We start from the raw sequence: 19,553 nt of genomic DNA, 5'->3' as shown, positions 1-19,553 counted from the left end.
CCCCCATAAAATGAAAGTACAGCGTTTGGAGTGCACAACAGAGTGGAAATCACAATAAACGTCAGCATCTCTTGTTTTCTTTTTTGTTTTGTTTTTAATATTTCAGTTGACCTTCATATCTGCTGCCTAGATTTTGCTCAGCTTCAGCAAACTAAGTAGCATCATCATTGTCCTCCTCCATCTCTTACTCATCTTCATCCTCTCCCCTGGCAACCCGATGAGATTCAATGCTAAAGATCTGGCTTTGCTGGCCAGGCGACCATCAGGTTGTTTTGACAAGGAAGGAAAACTGAAGATTTGCAGAGTGGTCGGGGATGAAAAATTAATAGGTAAAAATGACTTGCACTGAAAACTACCCATGGTTGATGTGCATGTTTTCTGCAATTGTCAGCTTACAGTTTTCACTAATCGCATACACCTCAGAGTTTTCAGTTTTCTTCATTACTGATGCTTGAGTGGTGCTAAATATCTGTCTAAATAAAGAAGTTTAAAGCCAGCTCTTTAGTTTGCACAAGTTTTCAAGTTTCCTTTGTCATGTGTCTGAGAAACAGTACTCGGTCCTTAATATTGTTATTATTTTTTCCTGTAAAGCAAGATTGTTTTTTTACTACTAGTGATTGCTAGTCACCAGTCATTAATTGCCATGTTTTGAAGTTTAGATATTCAGTTCCTCAGGACCCGCCCCTCCTACCCCCCAAAACTATGTTCTTTTATCATTATAGCTTTTCCATGGCTCACTTCCCACCTCCTTTGCAGGTTTCTTCAGGCTGTTATGATCCTATTTTAAATGTCTTTCAATTTCCAGTAAGCCTGAATAAATGTCTCTTCCCTCGGTAGCTGTTAGGAAATAGCTCCTGTTTAGCTGTAAAATCAGTCCTAATACAGTAATTTCAGTAACAGCCAAATGTTTTATTTTCACTTGTCCCAGTTGATCTTCATTGTGATTGTATTTACTTTTATTTTATTAAGGGGGAAAAAAAACAACCAAGCAAACAAACCCCAACCCAAAACGGCACAGACTCAATTATGGTAAGGGTCTGAGAAAATTTTGTGCCACGCTTTCAGAATATTTTATACATTTTTCCAATGACAAATAGCCAGAGCTTCCTGAGGAGAATGCAGCAAAGTTCCTGGACAGAGTGCTAGTGAGCATCTACTTCTGGCTGATTTGGGGTGCCTCAACAGGATTCTCTCCCTGCGTTCCCATCGTAGGCAGCGTATCAAGCCCTGTCCAGTGAATATCTGATGTTTATGAGGATGTTCTAAATTTTTCTTCACTTAGGAATATGTTGAGTGCTAATATTGCTGCTAAAAATCTTAGGTTCACCAAAGACAGACCAAACATTCATCTAGTCCAGTATTGTCATCTGTCTGTGCCATGGTCAGTGGTGGTAGATTCTAGGAAAATGTTTAAGAAACGATGCATGTGTAGGATGTTCCTATTGCCCAGTAAATCCTTCTGGCTCTCAGCAATCAGATTATGACCCCTTGAGAGAAGTGTCATGTCTCTCAAGGCATTTTGGTTGCTGTATATACTATCCGACAGACTTGTCATCATTAGTCTGACTAATCTTTGGACTTGCTTATTTTTTGCACTTATGCGGTAGTGACTTTCCCAATTATATATAAAAATATCTTTTATTAGAAAGACCTGGAGTGTGAATGTGATAAGATTCCTTCTTCTGATGAATGCAGAGTTCTGGAGGATGGAATTTAGTCTTAGCAGAATCCTGTACTTGTAATGTAAACCAACATACTCAGATCTGATAACTGTTTAGATTTTAGTTGGTGGATGTGCATCAATTTACATTACATTCTTTTCTGTATTGTTCTTGCACTTTAAGTCTGGGAAGACCCAGGAACTTGAATTCCTTTTCTAAAAAAAAAAGCCCTAGGTTGTAACTTAAACCAGTTATTGTAAGTCCCAGTGCCTGTGAATGTAAACCTTCCACTTTCTTGTGGGGGAAAAGCTATTCTGACTTTCAGATGTTGCCTATTGAAACATCTTAATTGAAATTACCAGGGGGAAAAGAGAATTTATTTATTTACTCTAACAAGACATCCCTCTGGTCAATATGATGGCTCTAGTGGTGGCCAGCTTTGAGGGAAGTACAAGAGTTCCACAGAGGCAGCTGTGGAATAACATGACCTCAGGGTACAGCTGTTTTTCCAGCTCTGTAGCCATTGGAGGCTGGCTGCTGTCTGGACATATAGGGTTTCATGTGCCCTCTCAAAAAAAAAAAAATTACTACGTGTTTAAAAAATGTTCCTTCCTCTGTTAAGAAGTGATGTAGGGTTTGTCTAAAGAGATTACATTTGCCTGAGATCTATGTCTGTAATAGGTATATGTATCAACTGTACCTACAGATATATATAAGTGCTTTTTAAAAAAAAAAAAGATGCAGTTTTAAAAATGGCTAGTTTAGGAAGAATAACTTTTTTGAAGTTTTTTGATCCACTCGCTGCCCCTAAAGAACATTTAGAACATTCCCTGTTCTAAAAAGTTTGATTATGTGCCTGCATGTGTGTATAAACACACATATGTTGTTATTGCCATTGGTTAAGCACTTTTAAAAAGTGTAGTAGAATAGTAATAGCAAAGTGTCTGTAAATATTTAGGTCTCATTTGCTCATTCTTTATTTTCTGAAAATTGTAAATTCAGATTAGCATGTTTTAATCTAGGTGGAATAGTAAATGTTTTTGTGTCTGAACAAGGATTATATTTCATCTCTTGAAATGATGGAAGCAAAAGCCATTCCATGCTAAAGTGGCTGTTTCTACTCCCATGTGAGGAAGAGAGAAAAGCAGAGAAAACACAGTTGAGTGTATGCCGCAGTCACCAATTCTCTCAGCTGCAGAGTAGAAGAAACCTTCTGGGAAGTTATTTGGCATTTAACAGCATGTTGTACATAGGCAGCTGCTGAGTGAGGCTGGCTTTTTTTGGCTAATGATTTTCTTTTCTGACCTTTATAACTAATGCATCTTCTTTAAGAAGCATTTAATGTGTGAAGACAAAAGGTTGTTTTTATTAATCTCTTGCTTCTTTGCATACAGAACCGAGAGAGAGATGGTGCCGACTGAAAGGAAATCTGCTTTTTCTAATGAAAAATAAGGTAATTCATTTTCCTACTGCTTTTCTTGATGTGTTAGTCTAATTTGTAAGAACTTGAGTAATCCTTTCTCATGATAGCTATTGGCACTGTGCTTTTAGGGACAAAAAAAATAGATCCCTATTATTAGAATAGCAGAGATGAAAAAAAATCCATTGTTTGCCTTCTGTAACGCAAGGTATTCCTTATGATATCAACATCCTTTAGCTGAATCATAAATAGTCTATGGCCAGGTTCTGCTCATAACATACACAGGTCTAAATCCAGAATTATTCCACCAAATCCACTGGAATAATGAAAGCAAAATCTCACAGCTAAATGAGGTATTGTAGTAACGTTCAAGATGCAATTTCAGACCCCTACTACAATTTTTTTAGTGTGGTTTTGTAACTAAATTTGTTATGAAGAGTGGTGTTATTTCTCTTCCTTTGTTTTAAAGAGCAATTATATGCCTGAAATGAAAGGCCTATTAAAATAGGGTCTGACCCTGACATGCAATGGAAGTCTTGCAGGAGCTGCCGAGTGCCCTCATTTGCCACTGGCTTTATTAGGAGTTGAGGCCACTCATCCTCTGGAAGAAACAAGCACTAAGTGTGGAACTGCTCTTTTTCTTACCCTTTCTGGCTGATAATATGAACACTGCTTCTGTAGTTCTGAAAATAGCACTGGATTGTAAAGAATTAGGTAGTAGTATGAAGCTTGAGATGCTTACCTGTTAACAGTAAGCATTTTATAATTGGCTCTTAGGATATTTTTATACAGTATGGACCAGCAGTGGGACGGAAATGATAGTACTGCTTGACAGATTGTATATTCTGTTTGAAAGATTTTTCAATGTGATATAGTGGCTTATTTTAATGTAGCGATGAATGTGCACATATGGTATACTTTTAAAGCAGTATTTGCTTTCAAAGCGCTATTCAGGAGCATGTGATAGATTTCTGTGTGTATGCAAACAAAATGAGACAGTATGATGTAAAGGTTTCTCTGGCTTGAATTTCATATGGCTGCGTTCCCCTGGGTGGTAAAAGGACCAACAAGTTTTACGTAGGTGAAAACAAGTTCATGGCCACCCCTTTGTCACACCCTCACACATTATCGTTCTGCTGTATGACTTGCTGAAACTATTTTTAGTAAAGGGCTTGAAGTTTCAAACTACTCTCTTCTACTCCATGTTCCTCCAAGCGCCCTATTTTCAGGGAGCCTCTACAATTTTGTAAAAGTTTCAGGAAATGTTTTGATCAACTTTGCAGCTGTGAAGAGCAGAGTAGGAGAGTTTTGCTGAAATCAAATGTAGCTGTCAGTTTGGCTCTGGAAATGTAAAGAATTAACATTGCTTTACTAGAGGGTTTAGTGGATTGGTACCCAGGTTCATATGCTGTGTGGTGGTTTTCAGGTTTGTTTTGTGGTTTGGTTTTTTTATGTGTAGATGAGGTGCAGATGGATGGAATGAGGCAATCTCAGTTCGAACAGCAAATCAACCAGGCTCCTAGGTCCAGTCAGGCTGTTCAAAGGCAAAGCTGTATTTTGAGAAACTTGGAGGATGAGACACAAATTAATGGCTGGTTACTGAAATTATTTAGGCTTGCAGTAAATAAATGGGAATTCCCCTTGAAATGCTGTGGTTTGACTGAACCAGTTAAATAGATGGGTGACTTTTATCTCGTGTCTAGGTCAGTGCTAGAAAACTGCATCTCATTCTGGTTTCCTTAATTAAAGAAGTTTTGAATATTTGCAGAAGTTATGGAAGGAACCAGGAGATTTGACAAATCTTAGCTTATCAAAAAGGCTGGTGACTTGATTAATGTTGAAGTGTTTTCAAATGGTGATTTTTATCAGGTGGTTTCTTTAATTAGGGGGGCCACAATAAGAGGAAAAACTTGGAAATTGAAGTCAGACAAATTCAAAAGATCACAGGATGATTGGCCACTGAAACCCAAGTGTGGTGAGATACAGTGGGTGCTCAGTTTTAAAATGTCCCAACTTACTAGGCTCAGTATGGAGACCACTGAGTGATTAAAGGGCAGTGTCTTACAATAGATCAAACTAAATGATGTAGCACTTCCTAGTCAGCTTATACCCTAGGAATTTGTGAAACAGTTATTTTCAGAGGCTTCATCTGTTGGGTACTGTAAAGGATAACTTCTTTGACAAAGACAGATCTCTATTGAATCTCAAATTCCTGTTTCAAAGGATGCATTTTATATGTATACTAAGTAAAACCAAAGCATTTGTGTGCTGTGAGGACAGAAGGGACTGTACCCTGTATTTCTTCTTCCTTTTTTTTTTTTCCTTTTTTTTCCTCCCTCCTCCTTATCTCACTCCAGAAATGAACAGACATCCCATCTGAAGAAGATTCTTGACATAGGAAATCATAGTTTGAATTTTGGGAGTGTAGTTTGCCAGTATAATAACCAAAAATAGTCTTGTCTTATAAAAGTTGTTAAGCATCTTAATAAGCGTAGTTGCCAATTTTCTGCTTTTTAATATCCTACTGAAACCTTTGCTAATTGAAGTAATGTAGGGTGTGAAAGATGTGCCCAGAACAGTGCTGATGAAGCCATGTTCCTGTTTTTGTTGCTGGACTCTGACTTGGCTTATGGCTTGACACAGAAGGAAAGTAACTCTGATGTTTTAGAAGCTCATCTGAATGCTGAACAGTTAACTCCAGAAGTCACTGTCATTAAATGAAGACTGATTTGCTGCTATTCATTAATTGCTGTCAGAGGCATGTGCACATCTCCATATACAAATGCTTATAGTTTAATGACAGACTCTCATTCTAGTTCAAATGTACATAAATTATACTACTTGTATGAGAAGAATCTTCTCTACGAAATTGCAAAGGATGCTTCCTGACTTATCTGTGCTGTAAATCTTTAGTGTGGCAGTACATTTTCAGTGTAGGGAAAAAATGTGGTTTATTCCTCTACTTTATCATATTTGGATGCAGCAGAATAACCTATTAAACATCTTAAGGACACTTATTTTCCTTGGCCTAGCAGTGGAGGTGGTTATTTTGGACTTTGAGTGGGCTAAGAAGTAGACCTACTTGTAGGCCTGAGACACAATCTGGCATCTGCCAGTGAGACTTTTTTCCTTTGTCGACTTCAATGTGGTGTGTGTGTGTGGTTTTGTGTGGTGTGGGTAGTTGGGTGGTGGTTTTTTGGAGGGGGGGGGGGGTGTTTTAGTTTGTTTGGGTTTGTTTTTCTTTTTCCCAGATTAGTTCCCCACCATGTTGTATTGGTTGTAGATAGCAAAGTTACAGTAGCAAGGGGTCTGCAGAAGTCACCTCTAAGAAAAGGTCAGGGGATCTGCAACAGACCCACCACAGGACACAGCTTTGCCCATCAGCAAAGCAAGTGGTGCCCCTGGGAGAATGTATTTAAGAAAGGGCAAAATGACGCACAGCAGTGAAGAAGACTGAGGAAACAGCCTGGCAAACACCAGTGTCAGAGAAGGAAAGGAAGGATCTGCTCCAGGTGCAGGAGCAGATACTCCCCTGCAGCTTGTGGAGGAGACCATGTTAGAGCATGTGGATATGCCCTGAAAGATCTGCAGCCCATGGCTAGCCTGTGCTGGAGCATGTTCTCCTGGAAGGAACTGTAGCCCATGTGAGGGACCCCACGCTGGAGCAGGGGACAAGTGTGAGGAGGAAGGAGTGGCAGAGAGGGAGTGTTATGGACTGACCACAAATCCACTCCTGATACCCCCTGTGCCACTTGGGGGGTGAGGAGGAGGTAGAAGAGTTGAGAATGAAGGATAGAAGTTGAGCCTTGGGGAAAAAGGGGGTGGGAGGAAGCTGCTTTAGTTCTTCTCTTTGATTCTCACCATCCAGGTCTATTTTAATGGGCAATAAACTAAATTAATTTTCCCTGGGTCGAGTCAGTTTTGCCTGTGATGGTAATTGGTAAGTCATCTCTGTCTTCATCTTGACCCATGAGCTTTTAAATTTTATTTTCTCTACCACTCCTGTGAAGAAGGGGGAGTGAGAGAGCAGCTGGGTGGGTGGGTGGCAGCCTGCCAAGGGCAAGCAACCATAGGTACACACCCTGTGGGAACTGTACATTGTTAATGCCTTCCTCTGTGAAGCCCTAAAACCTTGAGTTGACATGTGTAGGCTTTCTGTCCACTTCTGGGGAAGTGGGAGATGTGTGCATTTGCATCCTATAAAACACAGTCATATACACTGCTTTTGAAGGCAGTAGTTTTGAAACTGTGCTCCCTAAAGCCGTGGTTAGCAGTGTGACTGGGATGGGGAACCTAGTGCGTGACAAGGCTTCCAGAGAAAAGTTTGACATCATGCAGATCCTGGAGCAATTCTTACGGATCCTAGTCCAAAATACTCAATATTATTACATAATGTTTTCAAAACAGTTAAGATTTGGAACTAGAAAATGATATGTGCCTCACCTAAGTATGTGGTTTGTGGGTTATTTAATTATTTAGATTCTACCCAATTCCAGCCTGGGAGGTACTTTATTCCAGAACTCATGTGAGTGGGGAAACGGGGAGGAAGATTGCTGGGCAACAGTTGCTAATGTGTATAATAAGTATATAATACTTACGTGCCTTTTTTCATTGGCATAGGGGAGGGGACTTTTGATTAGAAATTTCAGATCTCAGTATTGTGTACTGGTTTTATTTTTAATTACTGATCGGAATTTATTTTAGCAGTGGTTTTCTCTTGTTCTTTTTTTTTTTTTTTAAAGAACAGTGCATAGTTTTATATAAAATGTCATGCTGTGTCATTTCCTTGTTTTCTATTCATAGGTCCTTCAGAATAATTTCTTGTTGTGTGGTGGGTTTTTTGTTTTTGTTTTGGGTGGTGTCCTGTTCCCCCACCCACCCCCCTCCCCACCCCCAAAAGAAGTAAACAGTTTACTTTAACCTTTCTCAATCTCTTTTAATCCTCATGCCAATTCAGGGCTGGATTTCTCCTCCCTCCCCTTTTTTTTTTTTCCTCCTTCCCTCTCACACCTGTGGTTAAAAACCCTAAACTGTTGTTTGCTATGTATGTGTGAATTTGGAGTGATTGCTACTGAAGTGAAGAAGGAAGCTACCTAACCCATCTATGGTTCATTTTCCCATATACTAATATTCCCAAACGGTAATGGTGATACTTAGCCAGTTTTGTAAACTACTTTGCAATCTACACATAAAAAGATACACTGAAAAGTACAATTATGGTTTTGCATCTCAGTAATAGCTCCAGAGGGCCCATTATATTCTATTGAGTAAACATTTTGACATTCCTACTTATTTTCGAATACATATTTAGGAATTTATTTGAAAATGGATTTTTGATCAATAGTCTGTAGTGGATTCTCTAGGAGAGTCATTAGCCGCCATGGTGTAAATCTTTCTTAGTTTGTGGTTCAATGATCCTGTGGAGGTAACCATTCCAATATATTAGGTCAGTTTGTCCATACACTGGCTCAATAGAATCATAGAATTGTTTAGGTTGGAAAAGACCTTTAAGATCATCCAGTCCAACCATTAAAATAAACTCATGCTGCTTTTGTGTGTGAAAGGTTGCATTTGAAGACCGCTATGATGTATTGATTTTTAAAAATTGTTATGTAGAATGAAAGAAGTTTAGTTATATGGATGACCGTATTTAAAATAAAAGCTGTTATGAGTGCTGAAAGTATCTTAAATGAGCAGTCGTATTTCACGCATGAAATTATAAGCCTATCTCTTTTTTTCTCTAAACAATGTTGTGATAGCAAACTTGTATGGCGTGTTTGTACTGTAGTGAATCTATACGCTTGTTTCCTAACCACCTAAAAACAAGGGATTTATATTGAAGAAATTATAGACTTAACTACACAGGTGTTAACTGAAGTGCTATAATACACCTAGTGCCAGAGAGAATTAAGCAAAAAGTGGTGAATATTTTGAGACTTCTCTTGTAATGAATTACCTTTCCTTAAACCAAATGCATTGTTGGGCTTAAGATTTTGTACACAAGATTAATGAGCAAATCTAAATGGTTGTGCTGTCAATAATTGCAAGCTTTCTTGCAATGTTTGTGAAAGCTTAACATACATTATGTTGTTACAGCATTTATCACATGTGTAATGTATTATTAACAGTTGGCAGAAAAGCCTCAAAGTAAGATCTCGGATTGACTCGTAAATCAATAACCAGGGAACCACGTGCAAGGTAGAAATTATAGAATAATGACATACCTCTGTGGTTCTGATGTGAATTATATTGTAATGCAGCTGTGAAAATGTTATTCAGGTTTTCATGGCATAGTTGTATGTAAGTTCTGCCATAAAAATGTGAGAATGTATCAATGAATCTTCTCTGCAGTCAGGCAGGCATACGCAATGTATTTTCAGCATTTCAGCATAGCTTTATAGCTTTAGTATTTTCTTGTCCAATTTGATATCTTTTAAATATTCTTACAGAGTGAGATTGCTTTATTTATATTGAAGCTGTGGAGCCTTTTCCGGTCTTGTTGGACTATGGAGTTTTCTCTCTGTGTGTGGTTTAGCATTCTGTAAGTCAGTGATCTCTCTGGGGCATCTTGAAATAAAAGTGTCTCTTCTGGCTAAGGATGTACTTTTTATAAACCATTTTTCAGCAGTGATTTCAATTTTCTAGAGCATGCTTTCTATCAGCTTAAGTGTTAAGGTCTGAGCAGCCAGAATAAGTATTACTGCACTGTGTAGCATTGCTTTGGGACTGAATGTCATTGCTCATGTGTTTTTTGGCTAAATACTACATGTATGATATTGGTTATGACCATGTTTTGCAATGTCTGTAAGCTGAGAAGCAGGTAAGTGAATCTATGTCTGTAATATAATATACCCTCAGTAAGTTTAAGTGAAGTATGTTGTTGCTGTGTTGGTAAGATTTTGATTTACAGTAGGAAGTGTGCTAAATAGAGAAGGAAGCAGAAAGTAACAAAACTGTGCCATAGGCAGATCTGGAAGCCGTATCACCCCTTACATAGTTCAAAAGTCTTAGTGAGTTTCTGAGCGTTCTCAGCCTCAACCTTGTGTGCGCTCCTGCCTGCGCTTAACGGAGATGTGGGTTGGCCTCTTACTGTTGGAATGAGGTTTTTATGTGTGTATAACAATACACACGTGCATGTACGTAAGTTAAATATCAGGCAGTGTTCAGTTATGAACTCAAATGAATTTGGTGGTGTTGAGAGATGGAATGTTGCCATGTGGTCTTTTTAACCTGCCTCAGTAAGGTATGGTGTCCTGTTACCATAGTCATGCATTCTAGTCAATGAGATACCTTCTATATGTTTAAAGTCCCTTACTTATGCTGGGCCTATTTGTAAATAACCAGTTGTATTGCCTCTTACGTTCTACTGTAAAGGCATTTTGGAATGCTTATTTTTTTGCGTGCCTTAATTTAAATAGATTTTTTTTTTAAAGATTTCTTGATGTTTTTAGCCATATTGGATTGGAATAATGCTATGCAGAGAATTCTGTCCTGGTTGAATTCTGTAAACTCCAGCCTGAACTAACTCTAAACCCCACTAAGCATGATGTACATAATGCCAATGTAGTGGTAGGAGGGGGGAGGCTGCTGTCTTCACACTGCTTGTGAAGAGATAATGTGGGGAGCATGAAGTTGTCTGGAATAGTTGGGGCAGAACAGTAAGTAGACAAGCATAACCTTTGATTTCCTTAGTAGCTCTTCCTCTGAAGCAGTTGTAGTGCTGACCCAGACCCATATATTTTAGGAGTCCTGCAGACCACTGCAAGCCCAGTGACACCAGAATGCCATGTCTCCTTGGGGTAGCAAGGGCACTCTGAGCTTTTGTTACTGACAGTCTGTGCAGTACCACTAAGGTATATGTGCTGACTGTTGTTGCAGTCTACTTTCCAACAGCACTTGAAAATGCAATTTATAACCATCAAGTAATGAGAATAATTACTTGCTCCTACTTTTACTATGAACTGAAAGTCTTTATATCTCTCTTTTTTTCCCCAAGCTTAACAGGATCTTGGCAAGCCCTACTGCCTTTTTGCCATCTTTGATTCCCTTATTTATCTTGCTGCTTGTCCTTCCTGCCTCCAGATGTCACCGACTTGCTCTCCAGATAGTGAAGCCCTCCCTTCCCTTCCACTGCTGTTGGAGGCAGATGTTTCTTATAACCTGTGCTTGCTTTGATAATTCCATTCTGTTTGCTGGTTTTCTTCTGTGTCTGCTTTCATCTCTTGCTTAGCTTATTGCATGATGTATTCCTTTCCTTAGCTTTTTCATGGCATAAGCATGTTTTAATCCTTCCCTTTTTGTGCCTACCAGTCCTTGACCTGTGTGCTTCCCCAGCTGTGCCCATTACTCTCTTAGATATCTGAAGTCTGTTACTACTAAAAGTGTCACCCATGGCATTCCCATGCCAGTATCCTCCCCAGCCCCATTGCTATTCTTTGCACTCTGCAGAGCAGTCTTTTACTAATCTCCTTTGAATAATCTCTTCTGAACGAAAGCTAAGAAGCATCTCTCTTGTTCATGCAACTGCCTGCCACTTCCAATGCTCGCTCACCCTCTGACTGTGACTCCATTTTCTCCTGGTCATTCTCAACTTCTTCCTTTGACTTTATTCTTTTTGGGGATTCGTGATGTGCTGTACCCAGAGTTGAAGTATATATGAGAAAAATGTAACTTGAAACTGCATATTCTTCAGTACTAAAATGCATCTAGATCTGCCTCAATACCTGTTTGTCCAAACTATGCTCTCATCTTGCCTTTCAGAGACCTCTTCCTATGCATTTAGCCATGAATTCAATTTCAACGGGAATCAAACAGCTGCTTAATCTTTCCTGTCAAGTTCTTCCTTCCATGCCGTTTGATGGCTGAAGCAAACTTCACTTCTCTTCCTGCTACTCACACCATTTTTAGCATTGCCTTCAACAGGAATGTGTTTCCAAGTACTCATGTTCTGGCTATGTCTGTGTTTTGCAGATTCCTTTTAAGATAGACCACTCTTTCTATCTCTCTTATCACCTAAAACTCTGGACTGGGATAATCTTATTTTGCATTTTCCTTTACTGAAATACCCTTGTCCTGATCTTGGGAAAGATGAGATTTGGTTATATCCATTAGAGCTCTTGCAAAAATAATTTTCCTAGGCTTTTTTTTTTTTTGACTATTACTCTTTCCTTTGTGTCTGACTGTTGTGTGAATTCTTTGTTTTCACTGTGAAGATTTTTCCCAGTCTCCAGTGCCCTACTTGTTCTTCTGATTCTAAGCTGTGCCCAGTACAGTGCCTGCTTTCATAGATCTCTGTAACCAACAAGGAAGTACTAAAACACTTACTAAAAAGTGTAGTCTCATTATTTTCCTTTAAGTTCTGCCTTTACAAATCTTCTTTGCTGTGATGCTTACAAGAAGTTCACAATGATAATGCTTTTTTTTTTTTAATGTTCATTGGCTCTCTTGTAGGCTGATGTGGGCTTGCATGTCTGTGGTGTATAAACTCTCTGGCTTTCTTGTGGTTTAACATCTGTGTTCTGTATCTATACAGTGGATAATATCATAGGGTCCTGTTGTCCTTGATCTGTGTTCATAAATGCTCTGGCGATATATATATATAAACATTTGATCTGAGCAAATCACTGAATTTGTAAGTGTTACCTAATGTAATTAGCTAGACTTTATTTTTTTTTTTAATCGTTGTTTGTGTTCTCCACTATTCCTGCAGGAATTCTATGTTATAATTGCATAATATATGGAATTATATATGTTACAATTACATAATTGGCAGTAATTGAGCACCAATCTTGCTTAGACTAGATAATTGTGTAGATAACTGTATTTAACAACAGGTTATAGAGCATCTCTGTGCAGTTCTGTCTTGGTTCACTGGCTCTTGCTGTATTTGGTGTTGCAGTGAACCCTGTGGTTGTTCTTAGAGTGTAGGGTCTGGCAGATGTTTTTGTTGGACAGCTTCATGTGTCGCTGCAGAGAGACTCCTGGGGCCGAGTAGGCATTCACTATTTGAGATAAGTTTGCAGGATCAGGACTCTGTTAGCTTCCATAGCTATTTTGGGAGACCTGGGTGAGAAATTTTATGATGGAAGCTGCAGTTTTTAGAGATGACTCTTACAGCTGTCTGGTTTTGGTGAGAGAAGACCTGATAGCTATATTGGAAACAAGAAGGGCTTTGAAACTCTGCGTGCAAGTGTGGAGCAGACAATGTGTAGCAGTCTCTAGGTGAGTAGACTGCAACTAAAATACTTGGCAGTTACCTTATTGAATATTAACTCTTAACACGTGAAAGAAACCTAGGGATGGAGGAAGACTAATAATACCAGTGGAGTAACATGCTACCCTAAGAGACAACTCCTGCTGCAATCTGTGAATCTGCACTGATGGGAATCATGGAAATGCTTTGGTTTGTGTTTTGAAGTCGGTATTCACTGTAGCTGGAACAGCTGCTTGGCCTATGAAACTGTTTCACTTGAGAATGTGTCCCAGTGAAGAACCCCTTAGGAAGATAAAACTGTATCAAGCCAAAGACAGAACTGGCCCTTTTGATTACATTAGTCTGGAACATTACTCCTAAGAGAAAATGTTGTGAAAGAAAGCTTAAAGGCTGATGTTTGGAGTAGTATACCTACATTTCTTTAGTGCTGAGTGACTAGTAGTCAAAGGAAGAACTGTGCGCCTTTTTGGTTTGTTTTGTTTTTGAAATAAAAACCCCACCCCCAAAGCAATGGGCTGCATTACTTTTCTTACAAGGTAGTAAACCAGTTTGTCAGGAGATTGTTGCTAAACTCTTCCTTCACTGAAAGGGGTCTGTGCCTGATATGAAGTGTTATTCGTGCTTTGTTGTCCTGTTGGACAGGTAGCGTAGCCTGGCTGCCAGCTTGTGTATGCTGGGCTTTTCTATTGAATCAGTTTGTCTCGTTTTAGAATTTAACCTCTGTTTAAGTTGCTCTGTATTTTGTTTATAATGGAAGTTGTCAGTAGATGGCAGCAGCAGTCTCTTCAGATAATAGGTTACCAGCCAAATGAACATCTTATGCTAATGTTAACTAATTCTAAAACACACTCTACTGAAGTAATTCATTGAGGGCAAAATTTGCTTTTATTTTTGGCCTAAAGCAGGATTTTGAAGCCAGAGGCTGCTGATTAACCTCAGTTTAGGCTTTTATGAGCAGAATGATGAGAGAAGAAGGGAAGCCAGAGGAGTATACGTACAGCTAGAGCCAACTCGCAGCTGCTAAGTGATTGCCAGCCAGCCAGCCCAAGGAATTCGTGGGTAGAGCCCCTTGTACCATCAAAGGTGATCTCCTGGCTAGTCTCTGCTTGCCGCACCATATACTCATTAGTGAAGGCTGTATTTCGCAGAAGGGAGGAGAGGAGCTGTGCATATATATATACATACATCAGGGTGCTGCTCTTTAAATTGTTCCCCAGATGATCCTAACTAGCACTTTTTTTTTTCCCTAGTGTGTGCCACTGCAGTGGCTCTCAAGTTTGAGAGCAGCCTGACCTATGCTGTGCTCTCTGCCCCTTTAGGAAGTGCAGCATAAAGGGTTGTTTTGTTCTGCCCACATCCTTTCTTTTCTGTCCTTCTGAGTGGGGATGTCTTAGGAGAATGTGCCACTGAAAAGTGCTTCAGGGAGGGGCTGTTTTCCTTCCTTTTGAGGGCCTAACTGTATAACCCAGCTGCTATGACTTGGTTGCCGTAGGCATGAGGGGTGACTTCTATCACCGTGGTCATCCTGGTATCAGCATGGGGATGAGCGTGGTGAAGACAAGGTCCCGGTCACACTGGGACCAGAAGGTGTTTTAGGATGGTGGTGGGAAGGGAAGGGAAAGAGGAGGCCAGCTAGATAGTGGTGAAGGGTAGCAATGCTTCCACAGGCTCCTGGCTGTGCCAAGAAAAAATATGCTGGGTTTTATACTCATTTCTCACTCTGAGATTTTTTGAGATTTTCCTTTTTCCTGAATAAGTCGAGTGCCTGTAATTTATAAGAAAGGCTGTAGTGCTATTCTAGCCTCATATTTGGTTTGTCAGCAGCTACTAATGACTGTTCAGGACAAAACAGTGCCTTCTCCTTAAGTATCTTCACTAAGTACTACTATTTATTACTGCCTTTCTCTTTCTGACCAACCCTGAGAACTGAGCTGAATTCTCCACAGTGCCACCAGAACTTTTTTGCTAAATGATAGCTGGTTTTAAGTCCAATGTTATGAAAGTGGTTATGTGTTTTACCAGATGTACACAGTTTGCACTTACCAGCACTGAATTTTATTTAATATTTTATCACTTGGTTGGTAAGCCTACTGAAAGCCTATAGCTTTGCCTTTTGGTTTTAGGTCTGAGTTTCTTTTGTTGGCATTAGCAAATGCAAAACATCTGCCCTTTATGACTTTGCAGTGTAATTTTTCCAAGCATGGTGAAGGACCTTGGACCTTTTAACACTTTTTTTTTTTTAAAGTTAATGTATGCTACACCAATGCTTCTGATAACTCTAACAGGTTTGTGACATGTGACTTCTTTACAAAACCTGTTAACTCTTCCTATTGTTATTTTATTTTTATAACTTTATCTTGTTTTATTCCCTATTATAATTTCTACCCATTTGTCCAGTACAGAGGAGTTCTTCAATAGAAAGACTTGAAATCTACTATTATGTACCTGCTTGTAGAATATTGGTAATAGTAATCATAGGGAAAGATTGGCCAGGATATTAACCTAACTTTAGATTTTTAGGGTAAGTTAAACGCTTTTCTTTTTTTTTTTTTTTTAAATGGAAAATGTTACATAGATTAATCAAAAACTTGCACTTGATGATACTTAGAGCTTTATTGTAGCTCCCTAATAGAAGTTCAGAAGAAGTGAAAGGTGGGGAAAACAATCTGTAGCTGAAGCTGTGCATAATCCATTTTCTTCTTTAGAAAGAAACAAACAATTGCAGATCTGAGATATTAAAAAGAATTGTGAGGTTTTTTGGTTTTGCTTTTTTTTAAAAATTTTTTTTTTCTTAACTCTCAATAAAAACTCCAGCTAACAGCTTGGAGGGGTTTTTTTGGTGATGTGGTTTTTGTGTTGTGTGGTATGTTTTAATCACATGCATCTGGCCTTCAGTTTGTTCTTGGCTTACTCAGGATTTTAGACTTTGGCTCATCTTGACCATTTGAAAAGTCTGCCTGATATTGAATGTATATGTAGACTTTTGCCATTGACCTTTTCTTTAGAGCAGTGTTTATGAAGAACAGAACAAAACAAATGTGGAACACAAGCTTGTGAAACAAAAATGGATATCTGTGTACTGTTTCAGAAGGGTATAAAAGCTTTCCTACTCTAAGAACATTCTGAAGTATTCCCATGAGAGAAGATGAGCCTCAGCATTGCCAGTGATGTCTCCTTTTTCTCACAGCCTAACACACTAGTGCTAATGGATCAACTCTTTAGAGGATGACAATTAGTTCTATTTCTGTAAAGTGCATTGCAGATAATACTGCAGCATGGTACCCGACTTTCAAGCTCCTGTGTCCTACCAGCATCAGGTGGTTTGATTTCATTGGAGTAGGGATTATGGGATGCAGCACTGCTGCTTTTGTTGAGCAGATTTACCAGTGATTATGAAGAATCTGCAGCTGTTCACTCGGTCTCCTTTTTTGCAGGAGTTATTTTGGTGATGGTGGCTTGTTGATGTGCTACAAAGTTGAGGTGAAAGGAAAAAAAAAAAAATCTGTTCCTTTGGAAAAAAAAAAAATTAAAAATCCCCCCCTTCTAAAATAGCCAGGAATAGCCCCCTCATTTCAGAATCAGTAGGAGGAGCTGCTTTTAGCTGATACAGTCTTTGATTTTATGGATATCTCCTGGATACATAGGAAGGTTAAATAAAAAGACTTAAACTCTAATGGGATGTTTTGAGGATTAATGTCAATATATTCCAAGGGCATAATGGGATTCAGTAAGAGGCCAACATGTCTGGCATTTTAGAATGGATTTTAGAGAAATAAATACAGTGTATGATCGGTTTTTACTGATGAGATTTTCCATGTTTGAGGAGCAAGACTTTATCAATGGTCTGGTAAGTAATCAGTGTGACTTGGTCTGGGTTTTATCAAAGCTTTGATAGATTCCACTCACTCAACATCATTTTAGTAGCCATGTTGGCCATCATAAGCAACTCCAAAGGTTATTAACAAGCTGACTAATTCTTTGAGATATATGCAACAGTAAGGAAATGTAATTTTTCTTTTTTTTTTTTTTAAAGTGAAAATGTCTGAAGAGAGAGAATAAAATGGGGAGGAAGAAGCATTAGGGTGGTATAGGTCTTCCTGGATGTGTCCTTCCTCTCTTTACATGTGCTGACCCTGTTGTTTTCTTTTCTTCTTTTGGGAAATTTTATACAGACTTCAAGGAGTTAGGACTTATGTCTGGAATGCTAGACACGTGGTAGCCACCAGAAGCCAAGTTATTTTTTCGGAATATACCTGACTTCCTCTGCATTTCTCTCTAATGAACATGGCAACTTTTGTCAGGCTCAAGGGAAGTACTCCTGTGTTCCCTCAGGGTTGTGTTGTTGTTTGTGGTTTGTGGTTTTGGTTTTTTTTTTTTTTTCCCCCTACCAGTCATTCTTTTCTGATCCATGGTATGGACATACATGGAGGCAAAGTCTTCCAATTGATTCTGCAAACCTCACTTAACACTTTAAAGACTCATCTTACCTTAAACCCATTTTTAAAATGTATTGGTGCTTGCTGTGTTTTGTCTTGGAATCTTTCTTTTTGCAGTCACTAGCGATCACAGTATGATTGTGTTAAAAAGGCAGGATCTGAGACTTTTTCTGGTGCTGGTTGGAACAACCTGTGCTGCACTTCTTTCTCACAGTTTCAGTTAACTTGAGTGTGGAAAAAGACCCAACACAGCTCCATTCTGTAAGTTATAATATTAATGTTCTGAAGTGATTTTAGGCTTGAAAACTGTACTGAGAAACTAACACGCAAACAGAATTCCTGTGGTGAAAAAATAATTAACACTTGAACAGTCACTATTAAAACTTAGCTGTTTTATCTGGCCTATCCAACAAGATGTGAATTGAAGGAAAAGGAGTATGTTTTTATATGTGTTAACACTAAACACTTTTTAAAGAATTATTTGAAAAGCTAAATAATCTCGAGTGGGGAGAATTGCAGGTGGGAATTAAATCTGTGTCAACAAAAGCCTGAAAAACTGTGACACTGTCCAAAGGTCTGCGTTTAGCTTTTGTGAACGTAAGAGTAGCTGACTAGCTTGACACGGTGGCAGCATCGCTGTAGCAGCCTGGTCTTCAGCTACCAGGTGTTCACCCAGGGTCATGGGCAAGCTTGTGGGCTCGTAGTGGAAGGGCAGCTGAGCCCTCCACCCGGACTGCTGCGGAGAGGTGTCCTGCGTGGCACTGTGAGTTAATGCTGTGAAAGGCTGTTACATTATAGAAAAGGCACTGTGGGCTAAGTCATAGGCTATTAATAATAATCAGGGGGTTTAAATACCACTGAAGTTTGACCTTTGTAAGGAAGCTTGATAGCCTCTGCTAGAAAACTTCTGCAGTCTGTGGCCTGGAGAGAAGCAATTTTTTTATTTTGCTTTTATTTGACATGTTGCTTGGTTCTGAAATAAAAATTGGTTTTGTTTAAACTGTTCTCTGCAGAGACAGAAGGATTATCCTTAGGAAAGGCAATACAAATAAATATGCTAAGTTTTATCCGGCAGATTTTAAACTAGAGAGAAAATACAGTTTCTCCCCTTATTTCATCTTCCTAATAAAGTGTAAAGCTTTTGCTTGAGGTTTTTTTGTTTGGTTGGTTTGTTTTGGGGGGTGTTTTTTGGTTTTTTTTTTTGTGCTCCCCTCCCCCCAAGAGTGGCTATAGGATTTTAATTGGCAAAATCCTACTGTTTTTAAAATTTATGATCTTGAAATGACAATAAACATCCAAATAGTGTCACAGACTCTGAAATGCAAGACCTGGAAGGAAATTCAGTATTACTCATCCTTCCACATTATGGAACACATGGAGACCCGGTCCTCTACCCTCTCTACTCTGACATGAGCGATGCCAGTATAGCTTTCCACTGCTTCTGGAAACTCTGAAGCTGGGGGAGGAGAGAAAAGCATCTGGAGTAGGCTTCTGCCTCTGGGAATCTGCAGAAATACAGGGCTTTGTGTGTGTGTGTGTGTGTGTGGGGGGGGGGGGTCGAGTTTTGTTGTTGTTGTGATGAGGTTTTTTAACTTTATTTTATATTTTGGTGTTCATGGGGACAAGTGGTAGAGCAAAAATCTTTGTGCATAGTTGTCCTCTAATTTGCTCGCTGTCTTGCTTAGGCACATTCCCTTCATGGCCTAGACACCCATGGCTGCAGCCAGAGCTCATGGATTTACCTGGCAGTCTTTGATCCAGTCAGGGCAATGCAATTTATACTGCTATTTCCTGATATAACAGACTTTCCTTTTGAGTTTCAG

General features: G+C 39.1%; 1 protein-coding gene across 1 annotated transcript in view; it reads left to right on the top strand.

Moving 5' to 3' along the window:
- Positions 1 to 217: 217 nt before the first annotated feature.
- The window catches only part of INPP4B (inositol polyphosphate-4-phosphatase type II B), a 292,966-nt gene continuing 273,630 nt past the window's right edge, over positions 218 to 19,553 (top strand). The window contains exons 1-2 of the mRNA XM_075709895.1: positions 218 to 329; positions 3,056 to 3,114. Of these exons, the coding sequence (XP_075566010.1) occupies positions 218 to 329; positions 3,056 to 3,114 (171 nt within the window). The remainder of the gene's footprint in view (positions 330 to 3,055; positions 3,115 to 19,553) is intronic.

Source organism: Pelecanus crispus, chromosome 4 (genome assembly GCF_030463565.1).
Source record: "Pelecanus crispus isolate bPelCri1 chromosome 4, bPelCri1.pri, whole genome shotgun sequence".
NCBI lineage: Eukaryota > Metazoa > Chordata > Aves > Pelecaniformes > Pelecanidae > Pelecanus > Pelecanus crispus.
This window is presented reverse-complemented; position numbering and strand designations above follow the sequence as displayed.